This window comes from Nomascus leucogenys, chromosome X, assembly GCF_006542625.1.
Source record: "Nomascus leucogenys isolate Asia chromosome X, Asia_NLE_v1, whole genome shotgun sequence".
Taxonomy (NCBI): domain Eukaryota; kingdom Metazoa; phylum Chordata; class Mammalia; order Primates; family Hylobatidae; genus Nomascus; species Nomascus leucogenys.
In genome coordinates, this window is record NC_044406.1 from 126973135 (window position 1) to 126992570 (window position 19436).

General features: G+C 40.4%; 1 protein-coding gene across 1 annotated transcript; it reads left to right on the forward strand.

Moving 5' to 3' along the window:
- Nucleotides 1-4335: 4335 nt before the first annotated feature.
- Nucleotides 4336-5208, forward strand: LOC101176613. The gene is made up of 2 exons (XM_004092542.3): nucleotides 4336-4716; nucleotides 4906-5208. Exons 1-2 carry the CDS (start codon nucleotides 4414-4416, stop codon nucleotides 5119-5121), a joined length of 519 nt encoding a protein of 172 aa, XP_004092590.1. The 5' UTR covers nucleotides 4336-4413; the 3' UTR covers nucleotides 5122-5208.
- The last annotated feature ends 14228 nt before the right edge of the window (nucleotides 5209-19436 follow it).

The window sequence follows — 19436 nt, forward strand, 5'->3', positions numbered from 1 at the left end:
GGAGTTCGAGACCAGCCTGACCAACATGGTGAAACCCTGTCTCTACTAAAAATACAAAAATTAGCTGAGCGTGGTGGTGCGTGCCTGTAATCCCAGCTACTCAGGAGGCTGAGGCAGGAGAAACACTTGAACCCGGGAGGTGGAGGTTGCAGTGAGCCGAGATCATGCCACTGTATTCCAGCCTGGCGACAGAGTGAGACTCTGTCTCAAACAAACAAACAAACAAACATAAAAAAACCACTCTCAGGACACCAAATCAACCTCCAACTCCATGCTTTTTCCTTTCCTTAGCATCAGACCTCTCACTTCCTCACCTCATAATGTGTTCTTAATTATACATCATTCAGGTTTACACTAAATATTTTCCATTCTTTTATTCTCTTTTTTTTTTCAAGGTTACTAATAACTTCCATACTATCAAGTTCAATGGTCACTTGTGTTGCCTCATATTACCTGCGAGAAGTATTTCATGAAGCTATTTTTTCTTCTTAAAACATCATTTGCCCTTGGCTGTTGTAATGCTCCACTCAACTGTTTTTTTCTGTTTTCAATTATTTTGGTTATATACCTAGGAGTATTATGTTGGGTTATATGGTAAGTTTATGTTTAACTTTTTGAGGAATTGCCAAACGGTTTTACACGGGACTGCACCATTATACATTTCCTCCAGAAGTGTATGAGGTTTCCAATTTATCCACATCCTCACCAACGCTTGTTATTTTCCATCTAAAAAATTATATAGGCCAGGCACAGTGGCTCACACCTGTAATCCCAGCACTTTGGGAGGCCAAGGCAAGCGGATCACCTGAGGTCAGGAGTGCGAGACCAGCCTGGCCAACATGGTGAAACCCCATCTGTACTAAAAATACAAAAAAATTAGCTGGGCGTGGTGGCACACGCCTGTAGTGCCAGCTACTTGCGAGGCTGAAGCAGGAGAATCACTTGAACCTGGGAGGTGGAGGTTGTAATGAGCCGAGCTTGGGCTACTGCACTCCAACCTGGGTGACAGAGCAAGACGGCGTCTCAAAAAAAAAATAAATAAATAAATAAATGAATAAATATAATTATCTTAGTAGGTGTGAAGTGGTATCTTGCTGTGGTTTTGATTTGCATTTTCCCTAATTACTGATGATGTTAAGCAGCTTTTCATGTATTTGTTGGTTATTTATACATCTTCCTTAGATAAATGTCAGCTTAAGTTCTTTACCTGACTTTTAATTCAGTGTTTTATTTTTTTGTTTTTGAGTTGTAAGAGTATTCCGCATACTAGATCTTTACCAAATACGTGATTTGAAAATACATTTCTCCTTTTCTTCGGGTTGCCTTTTCATTTTTTTGTGAATTTTTTGCAGCAGATTTTTAAATTTGATACAGTCCAGTTTAATCTTTGTTTGTTGCTTGTGCATTTGGTGGCATATCTAAAAAATTACCTAACCAAGTTCTATGTTTTTTTGACCTAGTTCTATATGTTTCTATATGTAACTCTGACCAAATAGTCAAACTCATTCACTCAACAGATATATTTGTGATCACTTACTACCATACCGGTCCCTACACTATGCACTAGGAATAAAGTGATGATGGGACAGTTGTAGCAGATTGCTAGCTGATCACCAACACTCAAATAATACTTTTCTTGGTAGATTCCATTTATCCATCTCTCTTGCAGTTAAATGTGGCTATGTGAGCTCTTGCCAATGAAATGTTAGTGGGAGTGATACATGTCCCATTCAACCTTGTCTATAAATATTCCTATGTGCTTTCCTCCGTGATCTTTTCTGCTTCCACAACTGGAATGGAGGTGGCAAAAAGTGTTATTTTGCAAATTACCTCTATAGGGTTGTGACAAGCATTGAGTATGGATGTGGTTATAGCTATGGTTTAAATGTGTCTCCTCCAAAATTCAGATTGTGCCAATGTGATAGTATTAAGAGGTGGGGTCATTTAGAGGTGATTAGGTCATGAGGGCTCCTTGCTCATGAATAGGATCAGGGCCCTTAAAAAGAGTCTTCATACAACTTTAGACTGGCTTTTCCTTCTACCACCTTCCATGTGAAGACACCGTGTTCCTCCCCACCAGAGGATGCAGTAAAAAGGTACCATCTTGGAAGCAGAGAGCAAGCCCTTACCAGACAACCAAACCTGCTGGCACCTTGATCTTGGACTTCTCAGCGTCTGGAATTGCGAGAAATAAATTTCTGATTTTTCTAACTTACCCAGTCTCAGGTATGACAATTATTTAGCGTAATTTCAGCATATATTTAGTGGTCAATAAATGTTGGCTTCTGTAATTATGATTACAGTCTTTGATGATCTGAGATAGGAAGAAGGTAAGAAGCCTCACAGAATTCAGCAGATAGCGAAATTAGGTCTGCACTCCTGTAGACAGAGTAGCAGACTTGCTGATGGTAACAGCTTTGTCTTTCTGCAGTTTCTTTGTTGATGAACCAAGATAATCCTAAGCTTTCTTAAAAAATATTTAAAGGACCATAATGTAGGTTATGCTAATGTAATGAAATGCAGCTTAAACCAAAAACAATATGAGAAGCTTGGTTACAGTGGTTGTGAAAATTCCAAATTTTGCTAGAACATTTTGCATTTACACCACACTTCTGTAAAATAGCTCTGTAATGGAATCTGACTCCATGTTTTACATTTGACGGCTAACAATTTTCAAGACCCACCACTTCCTCTTCCTCTTCTTACCTAGATCTGATAAGAAAGCCCAGGTGATTCCTTCTTTAGGGCTAGTGTGAAGGTCAAACCATGCAAGCCCCAGTCTGTGTGTGGGACACTCATACCAGCTTTACCCCCTAACCATCATAAAAGCCAAGCCAGTTGTTTTTTTTTCTCTCTGTTCTCTCAAGCATTCTTGTACCTGCTTGGAAACCTGCCCTGATCTCCCCAGAAAGCCTCATTATGTGAGTAATAAACTTTTCCATTCCCTTTTGGTGCATGTATCATCAGTTTTGAAATCCAAACCAAATTTTTGGTGTGGAATCCATCCTTTCACATTGAATCTGTGAACAGGATATCTAGGCAGTCTTCACTACCACCAGGGGTCTTTTTTCTCTTGCTTCAGCTTCCTAACTGGCACTGCTATCTGCTGGCGACATGCAGTTTGAGCTAATGCCTGTGGTCTAGCTTGTGCTTTAAACTGTACTGCTTTTTGCAGCATTGGTAGGGTTCTATCAAGCCTATGCTAAAGATTTCAACAACGTAAGTCAGCAGTTTAACTAATTGACATTTATTGACAGGAATATTGGGTTGGAGCCCTTCTTAATGCAGCCCTTAATCTTGTGTTTCAGCCTGGATCTGTGAATTCAGATTGAATCATGTGTCTCAATTCCAATATAAGATATGACTGAAACTAGGCTCAAGGATACAACTCTTTCGTTTTTACCGTCAGTTGTTTCTAAACCAGGTGTTAGTATTCTTTCTATAGACAGCTCAGGAGAAAGACTGAGCGTCTCTTCAATATATAGGCCCATTGGGTGGTCACTCATATGGAGGGAGAGCAGTTACTATTTGAAATGCTCAGAACACACTCCTAAAAGCAGATAACTCACTAGGAACTTTAAAAAGGCTTTTTGTGATACTGCTGAGGTCACTGTCGCAAAAAAGATTTTGATCATCAGAGTTTTAGGGAGAAACATCCATGACACCCTTGTGGAAAAAAACAATGGTTTCATTCAAACATTTTCATGGAGGAGTCCCATAATCCTGATGATATTGACTTGATATGAGGTTCTCTGAAAGAAGAAACTTACATGGATAAGGTACAGAGGAATGTCCATGAATTGGATCCAGTAACCACACACACCCCCCGCCACACACACACCCTGGGAAAGTTGCCTGGTAGAGGCAAGTGTTGGAGAAAAGTGAGATAACTCACATCTGTATTGAGACTTAAATATGGGCACATTGGCTCAGAAGGATTTTTGATAATACATACAAAATATCCAGTATTGGTGAAGGCTGGGAGACAACAGAATAAATGACTGATTGGGGTAGCCATGGGGAATGGCTTGGGGAAAACACCCTTCTAAGCCATGTGACACACCACAATTAAACTAGGAGAGATGAAGAAGGGTGAGATGTCACTTTAGAATGACCCTTAATGGTGTTGAGGAAGCTCTCCTTTAACCAGACTGTTTAGACTCCTCTGTACCCGGTCCCTCCCCTCATGGAATTTTCAGGAGTGGTGCTTTGTGATGTGTAAGCCACCCCAGGGTTACCATTGGCAGAGGAGTTTCTTGCTGGCCAATCAAAGCTGAACAATGTGGCATCTCATTGTTCTGAGGAGTATATATATAGAGAGAGATCAAGAGGCCTGGAGTAGGCTACTGTTGCTCTAGGGTGGCAGAGGTTAGGGAAAAATCAGGAGAGGCTGTAGGCTACTGTTGATGTAGGATGGCAGAATTTAGTGAAGAAGAGGAAGATACTGTACGCTACTCTTGTTCTGAGATTACGGATGTTCCTCAAGAAGTAAAAGAGGCTGTAGCCTACTTTTGCTCTAAGGTGGTGGAGATTAACAAGGAGCCAAAAGGGAATGTAGGCCACCATTATTGCTACACTATCCCAAAGGATACCAAAGAAGTAGGAAAAGGTAGTTCAGACATGCCTGAACCATCCACAAGCAGAAGCCAAGAAAATCCCAGGATGAAAAGGAGAAGGAAAACTACTTGTGAAGCTGAAGAAGGTGAAACCGACGAGGTCAGATGTCCCTAATTATGTGACTCTTCCTCCCCATTGATACCTAACCCAAGCTTCCTAACTTGTCCTTATCTGGCACAAAATCTTTCCTCAACCTGTACTCATGACCACAAAATCTCCCTTTCCACACATTCCCCATCCACTTCTCCAAATTAATGTCTCTTTTGGCTCACTCTGTTTTCCTTCCAGCTTTTGCAGCCAGCAAAGAAGATAATATCATTCATTAAGCAGAATTCAAAAAGGCGTAAAGCGGGGAAAAAGTCAACAGTATTGATTTTCTGTGACAGGAGTTATAAAATCAGGGATGAAAATCAGCCAAATGAGGATGAAGAGAGCCACAAGGAATCTCCCACCTCAGGTGATTGTGAGAGCCCATCAGAAGACCAAGACTTGTCTCATCTCTAGGTTAACCTCTAGAAATGGTCTCTTGTGCAGAGAAACTACATATTGCACCAGGATTCTTGGATGTTGATGATTAAAATTCAACCAAAAGATTTTGAAAATGTCTCTGTATCTCTGTGGTGTTTTCCAGTAATGGGGTGGGAGGGAAAGAAGGGGAAGAGCATGTGTCTGAGGAGGGAGGGAGTTGAGAACCTTCCAGGTTGTGAGACAGGCTGGCAGCCACAGTTAGCCAGACATTGGGATTAAGGACTAGATGAGGAACGAGCACTGAAGACAAATTTCCTGCTTAATACTTTATTCCACAGTAAAAGAGGAAAAGGAATTGGTGTTTCTGTGTGTGTGGGAGGATGGCGGTGAGGGTGTAGATAGGGAGAGTTGTGATGTGTGTTGGGTGGTAGTATGCGATAATGAGTTTTATTCCGTTTTTGATGTTTGTCTGCCGACAAATTTTAAGCTTCATCTCATTTCCCTTCTCCTACCCCACATCTGGGCAAGCTGATAAAAACAGCTGGAGAGTTACTGAATTTAAAATGGAAATGAACAGATATGCCCAACCTCAACTATTGGAATTACTCACTTACCTAAAATCCCCATATCCATGGCATCAATTCTTTCCAAATATCCCCTACTGATCATGGATAATGTGACCTAATGAGTAATAAATTAAAATTAAGTCTTTGTTCCTTGTAATCAGCTTGAAAAATGGGACCCTGTGGACTGCCTCACCCAGTTAAAATAAGTTAATAATTAACAGCTTCCTCCGTTGTTTTTTAAAAAAGCGCAATCTAAATTAAAATAGAATCTTCAATAATTGAAACCCATTGTATAAGACCTATTTAGAGAATTAGACCTGTATATATGATTACCCTCACTACTTATGCATATAACAGCCAAATTTGGATTGTTCTTAAATCTGGAAAATATAAATGCTGCCTCAGCATATATTACTGTAACCTAAATGCCATGGTCCCGCTCATCAGGTCTTCATACCTAATATTATTCAAATTACTGATTCCATCCAATACGTAACTGGTAAATAATTTGCAGTAATAGCAAAGTATTTGGCTAAATGTTCTGTTCAGTTCCTGTTTCAACAGCCTCTCACCTGCAGTGTACTTACCTTCACCTTCAAAAGGGACACAATACAACTCTACCAGGGTACTTAGTGGGGTATCTTTCCACTTCTGTCATGTCATATAATCTTCACAGGCAGAATATTAACTATATCTAGATTTTCCTAGATGCTCAGGTGTGACATTACACTGATGACAACCTTTTCTGAGGAGTTTCCTATGAGACACTTCTTCAGGGCATAAAAATGTTAGCAAAAAAGATCACAGAAAGGAAATCAGCCATTGCCCTCACACATAGTGCATAGCCACACTATGTCAGTTAAATTTCTGAAAATTATTTGGTAATCTGAGGGCTGCTCCAATTCAACAGTGTCAAGAAAAAGCTTTTAGTCTCAGCACCCACATTTTTAAAACAAGTCTAATATCATTTAGACATTTTTGGATCCTGGAGGTAATATATTCCCTACATACAAATTTATTTAAGTGTATTTGTTCTGTCACTTGTAAGTTGGTCTATCTTGAATGAGGCCACCGGCAACAAAAGGCTCTGGAATTTGTCTAAATTGCTATGTAACAGGCATTTGTGTTAGGGCTCCCCAGAGACTTCTTTTTTTTTATTTTAATTTTATTATTATTTTTTATTTTTTTATTATACTTTAGGTTTTAGGGTACATGTGCACAATGTGCAGGTTTGTTACATATGTATCCATGTGCCATGTTGGTTTGCTGCACCCATTAACTCGTCATTTAGCATTAGGTATATCTCCTAATGCTGTCCCTCCCCCCCCCCCACCCACCCCACAACAGTCCCCGGAGTGTGATTTCCCTTCCTGTGTCCATGTGTTCTCATTGTTCAATTCCCACCGATGAGTGAGAACATGCCGTGTTTGGTTTTTTGTCCTTGCGATGGTTTACTGAGAATGATGTTTTCCAGTTTCATCCATGTCCCTACAAAGGACGTGAACTCATCAGTTTTTATGGCTGCATAGTATTCCATGGTGTGTATGTGCCACATTTTCTTAATCCAGTGTATCGTTGTTGGACATTTGGGTTGGTTCCAAGTCTTTGCTATTGTGAATAGTGCCGCAATAAACATACGTGTGCATGTGTCTTTATAGCAGCATGATTTATAGTCCTTTGGGTATATACCCAGTAACGGGATGGCTGGGTCAAATGATATTTCTAGTTCTAGATCCCTGAGGAATCGCCACACTGACTTCCACAATGGTTGAACCAGTTTACAGTCCCACCAACAGTGTAAAAGTGTTCCTATTTCTCCACATCCTCTCCAGCACCTGTTTCTTTCCTGACTTTTTAATGGTCGCCATTCTAACTGGTGTGAGATGGTATCTCATTGTGGTTTTGATTTGCATTTCTCTGATGGCCAGTGATGATGAGCATTTTTGCATGTGTTTTTTGGCTGCATAAATGTCCTCTTTTGAGAAGTGTCTGTTCATGTCCTTTGCCCACTTTTTGATGGGGTTGTTTGTTTTTTTCTTGTAAATTTGTTTGAGTTCATTGTAGATTCTGGATATCAGCCCTTTGTCAGATGAGTAGCTTGCAAAAATTTTCTCCCATTCTGTAGGTTGCCTGTTCACTCTGATGGAAGTTTCTTTTGCTGTGCAGAAGCTCTTTAGTTTCATTAGATCCCATTTGTCAATTTTGGCTTTTGTTGCCATTGCTTTTGGTGTTTTAGTCATGAAGTCCTTGCCCACGCCTATGTCCTGAATGGTATTGCCTAGGTTTTCTTGTAGGATTTTAATGGTTTTAGGTCTAACATTTAAGTCTTTAATCCATCTTGAATTAATTTTTGTATAAGGTATAAGGAAGGGATCCAGTTTCAGCTTTCTACATATGGCTAGCCAGTTTTCTCAGCACCATTTATTAAATAGGGAATCCTTTCCCCATTTCTTGTTTTTGTCAGGTTTGTCAAAGATCAGATAGTTGTAGATATGTGGCATTATTTCTGAGGGCTGTGTTCTGTTCCATTGATCTATGTCTCTGTTGTGGTACCAGTACCATGCTTTTTTGGTTACTGTAGCCATGTAGTATAGTATGAAGTCATGTAGCGTGATGCCTCCAGCTTTGTTCTTTTGGTTAGGATTGACTTGGCAATGCGGGCTCTTTTTTGGTTCCATATGAACTTTAAAGTAGTTTTTTCCAATTCTGTGAAGAAAGTCATTGGTAGCTTGATGGGGATGGCATTGAATCTATAAATTACCCTGGACAGTATGGCCATTTTCACGATATTGATTCTTCCAACCCATGAGCATGGAATGTTCTTCCATTTGTTTGTATCCTCTTTTATTTCATTGAGCAGTGGTTTGTAGTTCTCCTTGAAGAGGTCCTTCACATCCCTTGTAAGTTGGATTCCTAGGTATTTTATTCTCTTTGAAGCAATTGTGAATGGGAGTTCACTCATGATTTGGCTATTTGTCTGTGATTGGTGTACAAGAATGCTTGTGATTTTTGTACATTGATTTTGTATCCTGAGAGTTTACTGAAGTTGCTAATCAGCTTAAGGAGATTTTGGGCTGAGACAATGGGGTTTTCTAGATATACAATCATGTCATCTGCAAACAGGGACAATTTGACTTCCTCTTTTCCTAATTGAATACCCTTTATTTCCTTCTCCTGCCTGATTGCCCTGGCCAGAACTTCCAGCACTATGTTGAATAGGTGTAGTGAGAGAGGGCATCCCTGTCTTGTGCCAGTTTTCAAAGGGAATGCTTCCAGTTTTTGCCCATTCAGTATGATATTGGCTGTGGGTTTGTCATAGATAGCTCTTATTATTTTGAGATACGTCCCATCAATACCTAATTTATTGAGAGTTTTTAGCATGAAGGGTTGTTGAATTTTGTCAAAGGCCTTTTCTGCATCTATTGAGACAATCATGTGTATTTTGTCTTTGGTTTTGTTTATATGCTGGATTACATTTATTGATTTGCATATGTTGAACCAGCCTTGCATCCCAGGGATGAAGCCCACTTGATCATGATGTATAAGCTTTTTGATGTGCTGCTGGATTCGGTTTGCCAGTATTGTATTGAGGATTTTTGCAGCAATGTTCGTCAAGGATATTGGTCTGAAATTCTCTTTTTTGGTTATGTCTCTGCCATGCTTTGGTATCAGGACGATGCTGGCCTCATAAAATGTGTTAGGGAGGATTCCCTCTTTTTCTATCGATTGGAATAGTTTCAGAAGGAATGGTACCAGTTCCTCCTTGTACCTCTGGTAGAATTCGGCTGTGAATCCATCAGGTGCTGGACTCTTTTTGGTTGGTAAGCTATTGATTATTGCCACAATTTCAGAGCCTGTTTTTGGTCTATTCAGAGATTCAACTTCTTCCTGGTTTAGTCTTGGGAGGGTGTATTTGTTGAGGAATGTATCCATTTCTTCTAGATTTTCTAGTTTATTTGCGTATAGGTGTTTGTAGTATTCTCTGATGGTAGATTGTATTTCTGTGGGATCGGTGGTGATATCCCCTTTTTCATTTTTTATTGCATCTGTTTGATTCTAGTCTCTTTTATTCTTTATTAGTCTTGTTACCGGTCTATCAATTTTGTTGATCTTTTCAAAAAACCAGGTCCTGGATTCATTAATTTTTTGAAGCGTTTTTTGTGTCTCTATTTCCTTCAGTTCTGCTCTGATTTTAGTTATTTCTAGCCTTCTGCTAGCTTTTGAATGTGTTTGCTCTTGCTTTTCTAGTTCTCTTAATTGTGATGTTAGGGTGTCAATTTTGGATCTTTCCTGCTTTCTCTTGTGGGCATTTAGTGCTATAAATTTCCCTCTACACACTGCTTTGAATGTGTCCCAGAGATTCTGGTATGTTGTGTCTTTGTTCTCTTGGTTTCAAAAAATATCTTTATTTCTGCCTTCTTTTCATTATGTACCCAGTAGTCATTCAGGAGCAGGTTGTTCAGTTTCCGTGTAGGTGAGCGGTTTTGAGTGAGTTTCTTAATCCTGAGTTCTGGTTTGATTGCACTGTGGTCTGAGAGACAGTTTGTTATAATTTCTGTTCTTTTACATTTGCTGAGGAGAGCTTTACTTCCAGCTGTGTGGTCAATTTTGGAATAGGTGTGGTGTGGTGCTGAAAAAAATGTATCTTCTGTTGATTTGGGGTGGAGAGTTCTGTAGATATCTCTGAGGTCCACTTTGTGCAGAGCTGAGTTCAATTCCTGGATATCCTTGTTAACTTTGTTTCTGGTTGATCTGTCTAATGTTGACAGTGGGGTGTTAAAATCTCCCATTATTATTGTGTGGGAATTTAAGTCCCTTTGTAGGTCACTCAGGACTTGCTTTATGAATCTCGGTGCTCCTGTGTTGGGTGCATATATATTTAGGATAGTTACCTCTTCTTGTTGAATTGATAATTGATCCCTTTACCATTACATAATGGCCTTCTTTGTCTCTTTTGATCTTTGTTGGTTTAAAGTCTATTTTATCAGAGACTAGGATTGCAACCCCTGCCTTTTTTTGTTTTCCATTTCCTTGATAGATCTTCCTCCATCCCTTTATTTTGAGTCTATGTGTGTCTCTGCACGTGAGATGGGTTTCCTGAATACAGCACACTGATGGGTCTTGACTGCTTATCCAATTTGCCAGTCTGTGTCTTTTAATTGGAGCATTTAGCCCATTTACGTTTAAAGTTAATATTGTTATGTGTGAATGTGATCCTGTCATTATGATGTTAGTTGGTTATTTTGCTCGTTAGTTGATGCAGTTTCTTCCTAGCCTCGATTGTCTTTACAATTTGGCATGTTTTTGTAGTGGCTGGTACCGGTTGTTCCTTTCCATGTTTAGTGCTTCCTTCAGGAGCTCTTTTAGGGCAGGCCTGGTGGTGACAAAATCACTCAGCATTTGCTTGTCTGTAAAGTATTTTATTTCTCCTTCACTTATGAAGCTTAGTTTGGCTGGATATGAAATTCTGGGTTGAAAATGCTTTTCTTTAATAATGTGGAATATCGGCCCTCACTCTCTTCTGAGACTTCTTCACTGTAGAGATTTTAGCAACCTCATTTCATACTTACTGAAGTCACCAGACCAGTGATGATATCCATTAGTTGCCCATGGGCTTCTGATACAAGGAACTGCTCTGTTTGGCTTTATGCTATATGCCATTAGTGTGGCAACTGGTGGCAACTTACTGGGTTTTGACCAGAAATATAAGTTCTCTTAGGCCCTGAACCTGTGACCCTCAACATCTAGGTGTTCATTGTGCCTGGGTCATCCAAGTAGCACCCAGTTAGTTCATCATGGCTAGTGAGACTTCCTCACTACTGGATGGAGTCACACCTGTTTTTTCTGTATATTCCCACCTACAGGAGACAGTAACTCCCCTGTCCTCAGTCCCTCACTAGATTCCACACTTCTGTAAGAGGACATTGCTCTCTCAGAATCCTTGGATAACCAGGGAGTCCCTTAGAATCAAGGGAGTGATTCTACCAAAGGATTGGTAGAGTGACTACCAAAGGATTATCATTCACTATTACCAATGGCATTACCACCCTCACCCCTAATAGATGTTGCTTGAGAACTGCTACTTTTCAAATCTTAACCAAGATTTCCATGATAAAGGACAAAACCCAAGATTCAATCAGCCAAACTTTAAACAGTTATCTTAACACTGGATGTCCACCATTAATTGACCTCATCTGAACATTTTTAGAGATCTTTGAGATATTGTCAATGGTCTATTTGGTATGGTGTTGCAGGAAGTCAGGGACCCCAAACGGAGGGACCGGCTGAAGCCATGGCAGAAGAACGTGGATTGTGAAGATTTCATGGACATTTATTAGTTCCCCAAATTAATACTTTTGTAATTTCTTATGTCTGTCTTTATTACAGTCTCTAAACATAAATTGTAAAGATTTCATGGACGCTTATCACTTCCCCAGTCAATACCCTTGTGATTTCCTATGCCTGTCTTTAATCTTTTAATCCTGTCAGCTGAGGAGGATGTATATTGCCTCAGGACCCTGTAATAATTGCATTAACTGCACAAATTGTACAGCATGTGTGTTTGAGCAATATGAAATGTGGGCACCTTGAAAAAAGAACAGGATAACAGCAATTGTTCAGGGAATAAGTGAGATAACCTTAAACTCTGATAGCTGGTGGGCCGGGCGGAACAGAGCCATATTTCTCTTCTTTCAAAAGCAAATGGGAGAAATATCGCTGAATTCTTTTTCTCAGCATGTAGCATCCCTTAGAAAGAGAATGTGTACCTGGGGGTGGGTCTCTGAACTGGCCCCCCTGGGCGTGGTCATCTTTTATGGTGGAGACTGCAGAGGTGAAATAGACTCCAGTCTCCCGTAGTGCTCCCAGGCTTATTAGGAAGAGGAAATTCCCACCTAATAAATTTTGGTCAGACCAGTTGATCTCAAAACCTTGTCTCCTGATAAGATGTTATCAGTGACAGTGGTGCCTGAAACTTCATTAGCAATTTTAATTTCTCCTCGGTACTGTGGTCCTGTGATCTCGCCCTGCCTCCACTTTCCTTGTGATACTCTATTACCTTGTAAAGTACTTGATGTCTGTGACCCACACCTATTCGCACACTCCCTCCCCTTTTGAAACTCCCTAATAAAAACGTGCGGTTTTTGCAGCTTGTGGGGCATCATGGAACCTACCGACATATGATGTCTCCCCCAGAAGTCCAGCTTTAAATTTTCTCTCTTTTGTACTCTGTCCGTTTATTTCTCAAGCTGGCCGACGCTTAAGGAAAATAAAAACGAATCTGCGTGAATATCGGGGCAGATTCCCCGATAGTCTGGCCATTGAGAATACAATTCTTTATCCAAGGTTGCCCCATTTGGGGTAAAGAACTCAAGTTATTTTTACTCATAGATGCCCCAAATATAAATTAAGATTATGCATTTCTCTGTACATATTAAAACCTCAATACCATGTTCTTACCAAGGCACTCCTTTGTGTTTGGTGTTGTAGGCTTTTGAGTTCCCGATATCATTGATAGTGACCAAGATACTCATTTCACTTCTTAAAATAAACAACATTCAGCTCTTGAATAAGGCAATGGAACTTTTACCTTCCTTGTTGATTTTAGGCAGGAGGCCTCATAGAATGTTATTTAAACTAGTTCAAAATAAATACAACATGGCAAATTTCAGTTGTCAGTCAAGCATCAGGGCTGAAGTTTCATACAGTCTTACTCTATATTTGTTGTTTGACTCATGTAAATAATAATCCTTATTGTACCCTCTTGGTGCATGTGTGGCACCATTAGTCTTGACTTTAAAACCAAATTTTGAGTGTTGGGTATAAATTCCACTTCTTCAAGATGACTACAAGAAGCTCATATACTGCACACTATATATATATGTATTTATATATATGCATATATATATTTATGCATATTATGCATTTATCTAATATACGCATTAATGGTCATATGAATATGACACTTTGTTATACCAATGTCTCAGGAAACAAATATTTTATGGAGTGCCTGATATGTGTCAGACCTGTTCTAGGTCCTGGGCTTACAGTTAAGAATATATAGTCTATAGTTCTGCAGTTGTTTAATTTATATTTACACGGTCAAAGGGAAGGTTGAAAATGGTGGTAGTGGGACAGAGGCCAACACTTTACTTAGGAGATGTGGGAAAATCTCCTCTGAGGAGTTGACTTTTGAATTCAGAATTAAACAATGAGATAGAATCTGCTGTGTGAAGACTTAATAAACAACATCTTAGATGTAAAGAAGAGCAAGTAGCAATGTCATGAAGTAAGAATAAGAACAATGTGTTGAGGAGCAGCAAATAGTCAAGTTTGCCTGGAGTAGAGTGAGAGGAGGAAGAATGGAGATAGACAACTGAGACTAGAGAGTTTGGCAAAGGTAAAGACACATAGAGACTCATAGTGTAAGAACTTGGGTTTTATTTTACATGTAGTGGAAAGCCATTTTGGCTTTGATGCATGACAGTGATGTAGATTGATTTAATTTTTAGAAAGATCACTGGATGTTGTGGATTCAAGAAGTCCACAGATGTGACAGATTGTAGCAACAATGCATGTATAAGATAATATTGGCTAAGACTAGGCTTGTAGGAGGAAGAATATAACTTAGTATGTACCATAGCAGTTCAGAGCATAGGCTTTGAAGTTTGACCTCATTTTAAAGCATCACCACCTAAAGGCTATTTGTCCCTGAGCAATTTCCTTAACCTCTGTAAGGATTAATTCCCCGATGTATAAAATGAGATGATAATGGTATGCCTCTATGTCTTAGGGCCACTCTGGAATTGAATGAAGTAATTTATGTAAAAAACTTGGTAGTATATTAGACATATAATAGGCATTTGATAAAATGGCTACTGTTATTAACAACCATAATATAAATAAATACATAAATAAAAGCAAGCTACTTCTTGCTTTTCTTTGCCAACTCTACAAGTGCTAGCATGTCATGTATAAGCTGCTGTGAACTCATGATTACTGAGCCCTTACTTGTTTTTAATGAAGACACAATTATCTTTGGTCACCTGTGCTCAATAGCTAGGCATTCTGGTACCCTTGTGTATTCATTCTCACGCTGCTATGAAGAAATACCCAAGACTGGGTAATTTATAAATAAAAAAGTGTTAATTGACTCATAGTTCTGCATGGCTGGGAAAGCCTCAGGAAATTTTCAGTCATGGTGGAAGGGAAAGCAAACACATCCTTCTTCACAAGGCAACAAGAGAGAGGTACTGAGCAAAAGGGAAAAAAGTCCCTTATAAAACCATCATATCTCGTGAGAACTCAGTATCATGAGAACAGCAGGAGGATAACTGACCCCATGATTCAATTACTTCCAAGCAGGTCCCTCCCACAACATGTGGGGATTATGGGAACTATAATTTAAGAAGAGATTTGGGTGGGGACACAGCCAATCCATATCACCTTAGTACTTCATAGTAAGTGTTTGTATATGGCTTATGATTAATTTATAAAATGAAGTTGTGGTAGTGGCTGATCTATGACATTTTCTCTTTGTAACTGATGAATCATCATTTGAACATCTCTCCTCTCCAACCTCCTTCCACAGGCGTAAATGAGCAGCAACCCATATTTGTAACCTAACTGCAAACAAGTTGCGTAACTTAGCCAGATTTCTTTGGTGATTTTTTTTTTGTCTGTTAAATGCATATTTGAGTGTTTCTTCATTCAGAAAACCATGTTTGCATTTTTTGAAGCCAGTTCTCATTTTATTACTTTCAAACCAGAACTTTCTCTAAATAACTTTGTCCCTTGGTGCTTTTAGTTGTTTCCCCCATGCTTTTATCCTGAACATCTGATGTCTCATGAGATATGATGGTTTTATAAATGGGAGTTACCCTGCATAAGATTTCTTGCCTGCCTCCATGTAAGATGTGATTTTGCTCCTCATTTGCCTTCTGCCGTGATTGTGAGGAATCCCCAGTGATGTGGAACTGTGAGTCAATTAAACCTCTTTCCTTTATAAATTACCCAGTCTTGGGTTTGTTTTTATTAGCAGCAAACTAATACAGCAACAGACTAATACAGCAAATGGGTACCACAGAGAGTGGAGCACTGCTGTAAAGATACCCAAACATGTGGAAGCATCTTTGTAAATGAGTAACAGGCATAGATTGGAACAGAGGTTTGGAGGTCTCAGGAGAGGACAGGAACATATGGAAAAGTTTGGAACTTCCTAGAGACTTGTTGATTGGCTTTGACCCAAAGGCAGATAGTGATATAGACAATAAAGTCCAGGCTGAGGTGGTCTCAGATGGAGATGAGGAACTTGTTGGGAACTGGAGTAAAGGTCATTCTTGCCATACAAAGAGACTTATGGCATTTTGCCTCTGCCCTAGAGAAATGTGGAACTTTGAACTTCAGAGAGATAATTTAGGGTGTCTGGCAGAAAAAATTTCTAAGCAGCAAAATGTTCAAGAGGAAACAGAGCATAAGACTTTGAAAAGTTTGCAGCCTGACAATGCAATAGAAAAGAAAAACCTGTTTTCTGGGGAGATCTTCAAGCCAGCTCCAAAAATTTGCATAAGTAACGAGGAACCAAATGCTAATTGTCAAGACAATGGGGAAAATGACTCCATGGCATGTCAGAGACCTTCATTGCAGCCCCTTCCATCACAGGACTGGAGGCCTAGAAGAGAAAAATGGTTTCCTGGGCCAGATCCAGGGACCCTCTGCTGTGTGTAGCCTCTTGACTTGGTGCCTGCTTCCTAGGCACTTCAGTTTAAGGTTAAAAGTGGCCAAGGTGCATCTCAGGCCATTGCTTCACAGGATTCAAGTCCTAAGCCTTGGTAGCTTCCACATGATTTTGGTCCCGTGGGTATGTGGAAGACAAAAATTGATATTTGGAACCTCTAACTAGATTTCAGAGGATATATGGAAACACATGGCTGTCCAGGCAGTGGTGTGCTGCAGGGGTAGACCCCTCATGGAGAACCTCTGCTCGGGCTGTGTGGAAGGGAAATGTGGGGTCAGAGCCCCCACACAAGAGTCCCCACTGGGGCACTGGCTAGTGGAGCTGTGGGAAGAGGGCCACTCTTCTCCAGACCCCAGAATGGTAGATCCACTGACAGCTTGCACCATGCACCTAAAAAAGTTGCGGACACTCAATGCCAACCTGTGAAAACAGCTGGGAGAGGGGCTGTACCCTGCAAAGCCACAGGGGCGGAGCTGCCCAAGGCCATGGGAGTCCACCTCTTGCATCAATGTGAACTGGATGTGAGACATGGAGTCAAAGGAGATCATGTTGGAACTTTAAGGTTTAATGACTGCCCTGTTGGATTTTTGACTTGCATGGGGCCTGTAGCCCCTTTGTTTTGGCCAATTTATTCCTTGTGGAATGGGCATCTTTACCCAGTGCCTGTATCTGCATTGTGTCTCAGAAGTAACTAACTTGCTTTTGATTTTACAGGCTCATAGGCAGAAGGGACTTGCCTCGTCTCAGATGAGAGCTTGGACTGTGGACTTTTGAGTTACTGCTGAAATGAGTTAAGGCTTTGGGGGATTGTTGGGAAGGCATGATTGGTTTTGAAATATGAGGACATGAGATTTGGGAGGGGCCAGGGGCAGAATGCTATGGTTGGCTGTGTCCCCACCCAAATCTCACCTTGAATTGTAATAATTTCCACATCAAGGGTAGGGCCAGGTGGAGATAATTGAATCATGGTGGTGACTTCTGCCCTACTGTTCCCATGGTAGTGAATACATCTCAGGAGATCTGATGGTTTTATAAACGGTAGTTAACCTGCACAAGTTCTCTTGCCTGCTGCCATGTAAGATGTGACTTTGCTTCTCATTTGCCTTCTGCCATGATTGTGAGGCCTCCCCAGCCATGTGGAATTGTGAGTCCCTTAAACCTCTTTCCTTTATAAATTACCCAGTCTCAGTTATGTCTTTATTAGTAGTATAAGGACAGACGAATACACTACCTTTCCACATTTTTGTCATTTAGAACTATAATTAACAAGCTGTAGGATGGGCACGGTGGCTCATGCCTATAATCCCAGCACTTTGGAAGGTGAGGTGGGCAGATCACGAGGTCAGGAGTTTGGCCAGCCTGGCCAATATGGTGAAGCCCCTTCGCTAATAAAAATAGGAAAATTAGCTGGGCGTGGTTGTGTGCGCCTGTAGTTCCAGCTACACGGGAGGATGAGGGAGAAGAATTCTCTTGAATCCAGGAGGCGGAGGTTGCAGTGAGCCAAGATCATGCCACTGCACTCTAGCCTGGGCCACAGAGTGAGACTCTGCCTCAAAAACACACACACAAACAAACAAACAAAAAACCAAGCTGATTACTGCTCCTTACACGTCACCAATGTGCAAGTAAAATAGTGCTACGTGTTTTTCCTTTCTCTTTGAAGTAATTGCTTTCTCTTCCCCACCTATGTCTGGTGAGTGATGAAAAATTAATCATTATTCAAGGCTAAGATCAAATGTTGCTCCACTCTGATGTCTCCCCACCACCAACCCCTGCAGAGTTAGTGGCTCCTGTTGTCCTACTACTACTTTATTATAGCAGTTACCATGTTGTATTAAAATCATTGATTTACAACTTTGTCTCCCCATTATACAATATACACCAGGAAGAAGCATATTTCATTCATTTTTGTAATTGCAACCACCTTAATACACTTACCACAACATCATGGTGGCTGCTCAATGTATGTTTCATGAATAAATGGAAGACAAAACAATCATCAATTTTATACACGTTAGATTATTTTCTGAATCTGTTGTATAATGTTTTATTTAGAAATATTCCTATGGTTTGAATGTGTCCCCCAAATTACATGTATTGAAAATATAATCCTCAGATTCATATGTCAATAGGAGGTGAGGTATTTGGGAAGTAATTTGGATTAGATAAGTTCATCAGGATGGATCCCCTATTATATGAGAATAGTATCTTTACAGGAAGAGGTAGAAATACCTGGGCTGACTCCAATGCTGTTGCCCTCTCACCGTGTGATGCCCTCTCTCATCTTATGATGTGGCAAGAAGGTCCTCACTAGATGCTAACACCATGCTCTTGGACTTCCCAATTCCAGAAAAATGAGCCAAATAAAGTTTTTTTTTTTTTTTTTTGAGATGTATTCTCGCTCTGTCACCCAGGCTGGAGTGCAGTGGTGTGATCTTAGCTCACTGCAACCTCTGCCTTGGATTCAAGCAATTCTCCTGCCTCAGTCTCCTGAGTAGCTGGGACTACAGGCCCCTGCCACAATGTCTGGCAATTTTTTTTTTTTTTTGTATTTTTAGTAGAGATGGGGTTTCACCATGTTAGCCAGGATGGTCTCTATCTCCTGACCTTGTGATCCGCCCGCCTTGGTCTCCCAAAGTGTTGGGATTACAGGCGTGAGCCACCGCACCCAGCCATAAACTTCTATTGTTTATAATTTTGCCGGTAGGTAGTATTACACTTTAGTAAGATAAAATGGATTAAAACAAAGGTTAAAGCTTAAAATCATTTAAAAATTTTATTTAAAAAAAATTCAGGGTGGGGCGTGGTGGCTCATGCCTGTAATCCCAGCATTGTGGCAGGCCCAGGCGTGGATCACGAGATCAGGAGTTCAAGACCAGCCTGACCCATATAGTGAAACCCCATCTCTACTAAAAATACAAAAGTTAGCTGGGTGTGGTGGCGCATGCCTGTAGTCCCAACTACTCGGGAGGCTGAGGCAGGAGAATCGCTTGAACTCGGGAGGTGGAGGTTGCAGTGAAATGAGATTGCACCACTGCACTCCAGCCTGG

What these genes read in the sequence shown, in the direction of transcription:
- LOC101176613 (XM_004092542.3), top strand. Translation starts at nt 4,414, where the DNA reads ATGGCAGAATTTAGTGAAGAAGAGGAAGATACTGTACGCTACTCTTGT. An exon ending in AAGAAGGTGAAACCGACGAG is followed by an intron (nt 4,717 to 4,905) that starts GTCAGATGTCCC and finishes TTTTCCTTCCAG; the next exon opens with CTTTTGCAGCCAGCAAAGAA.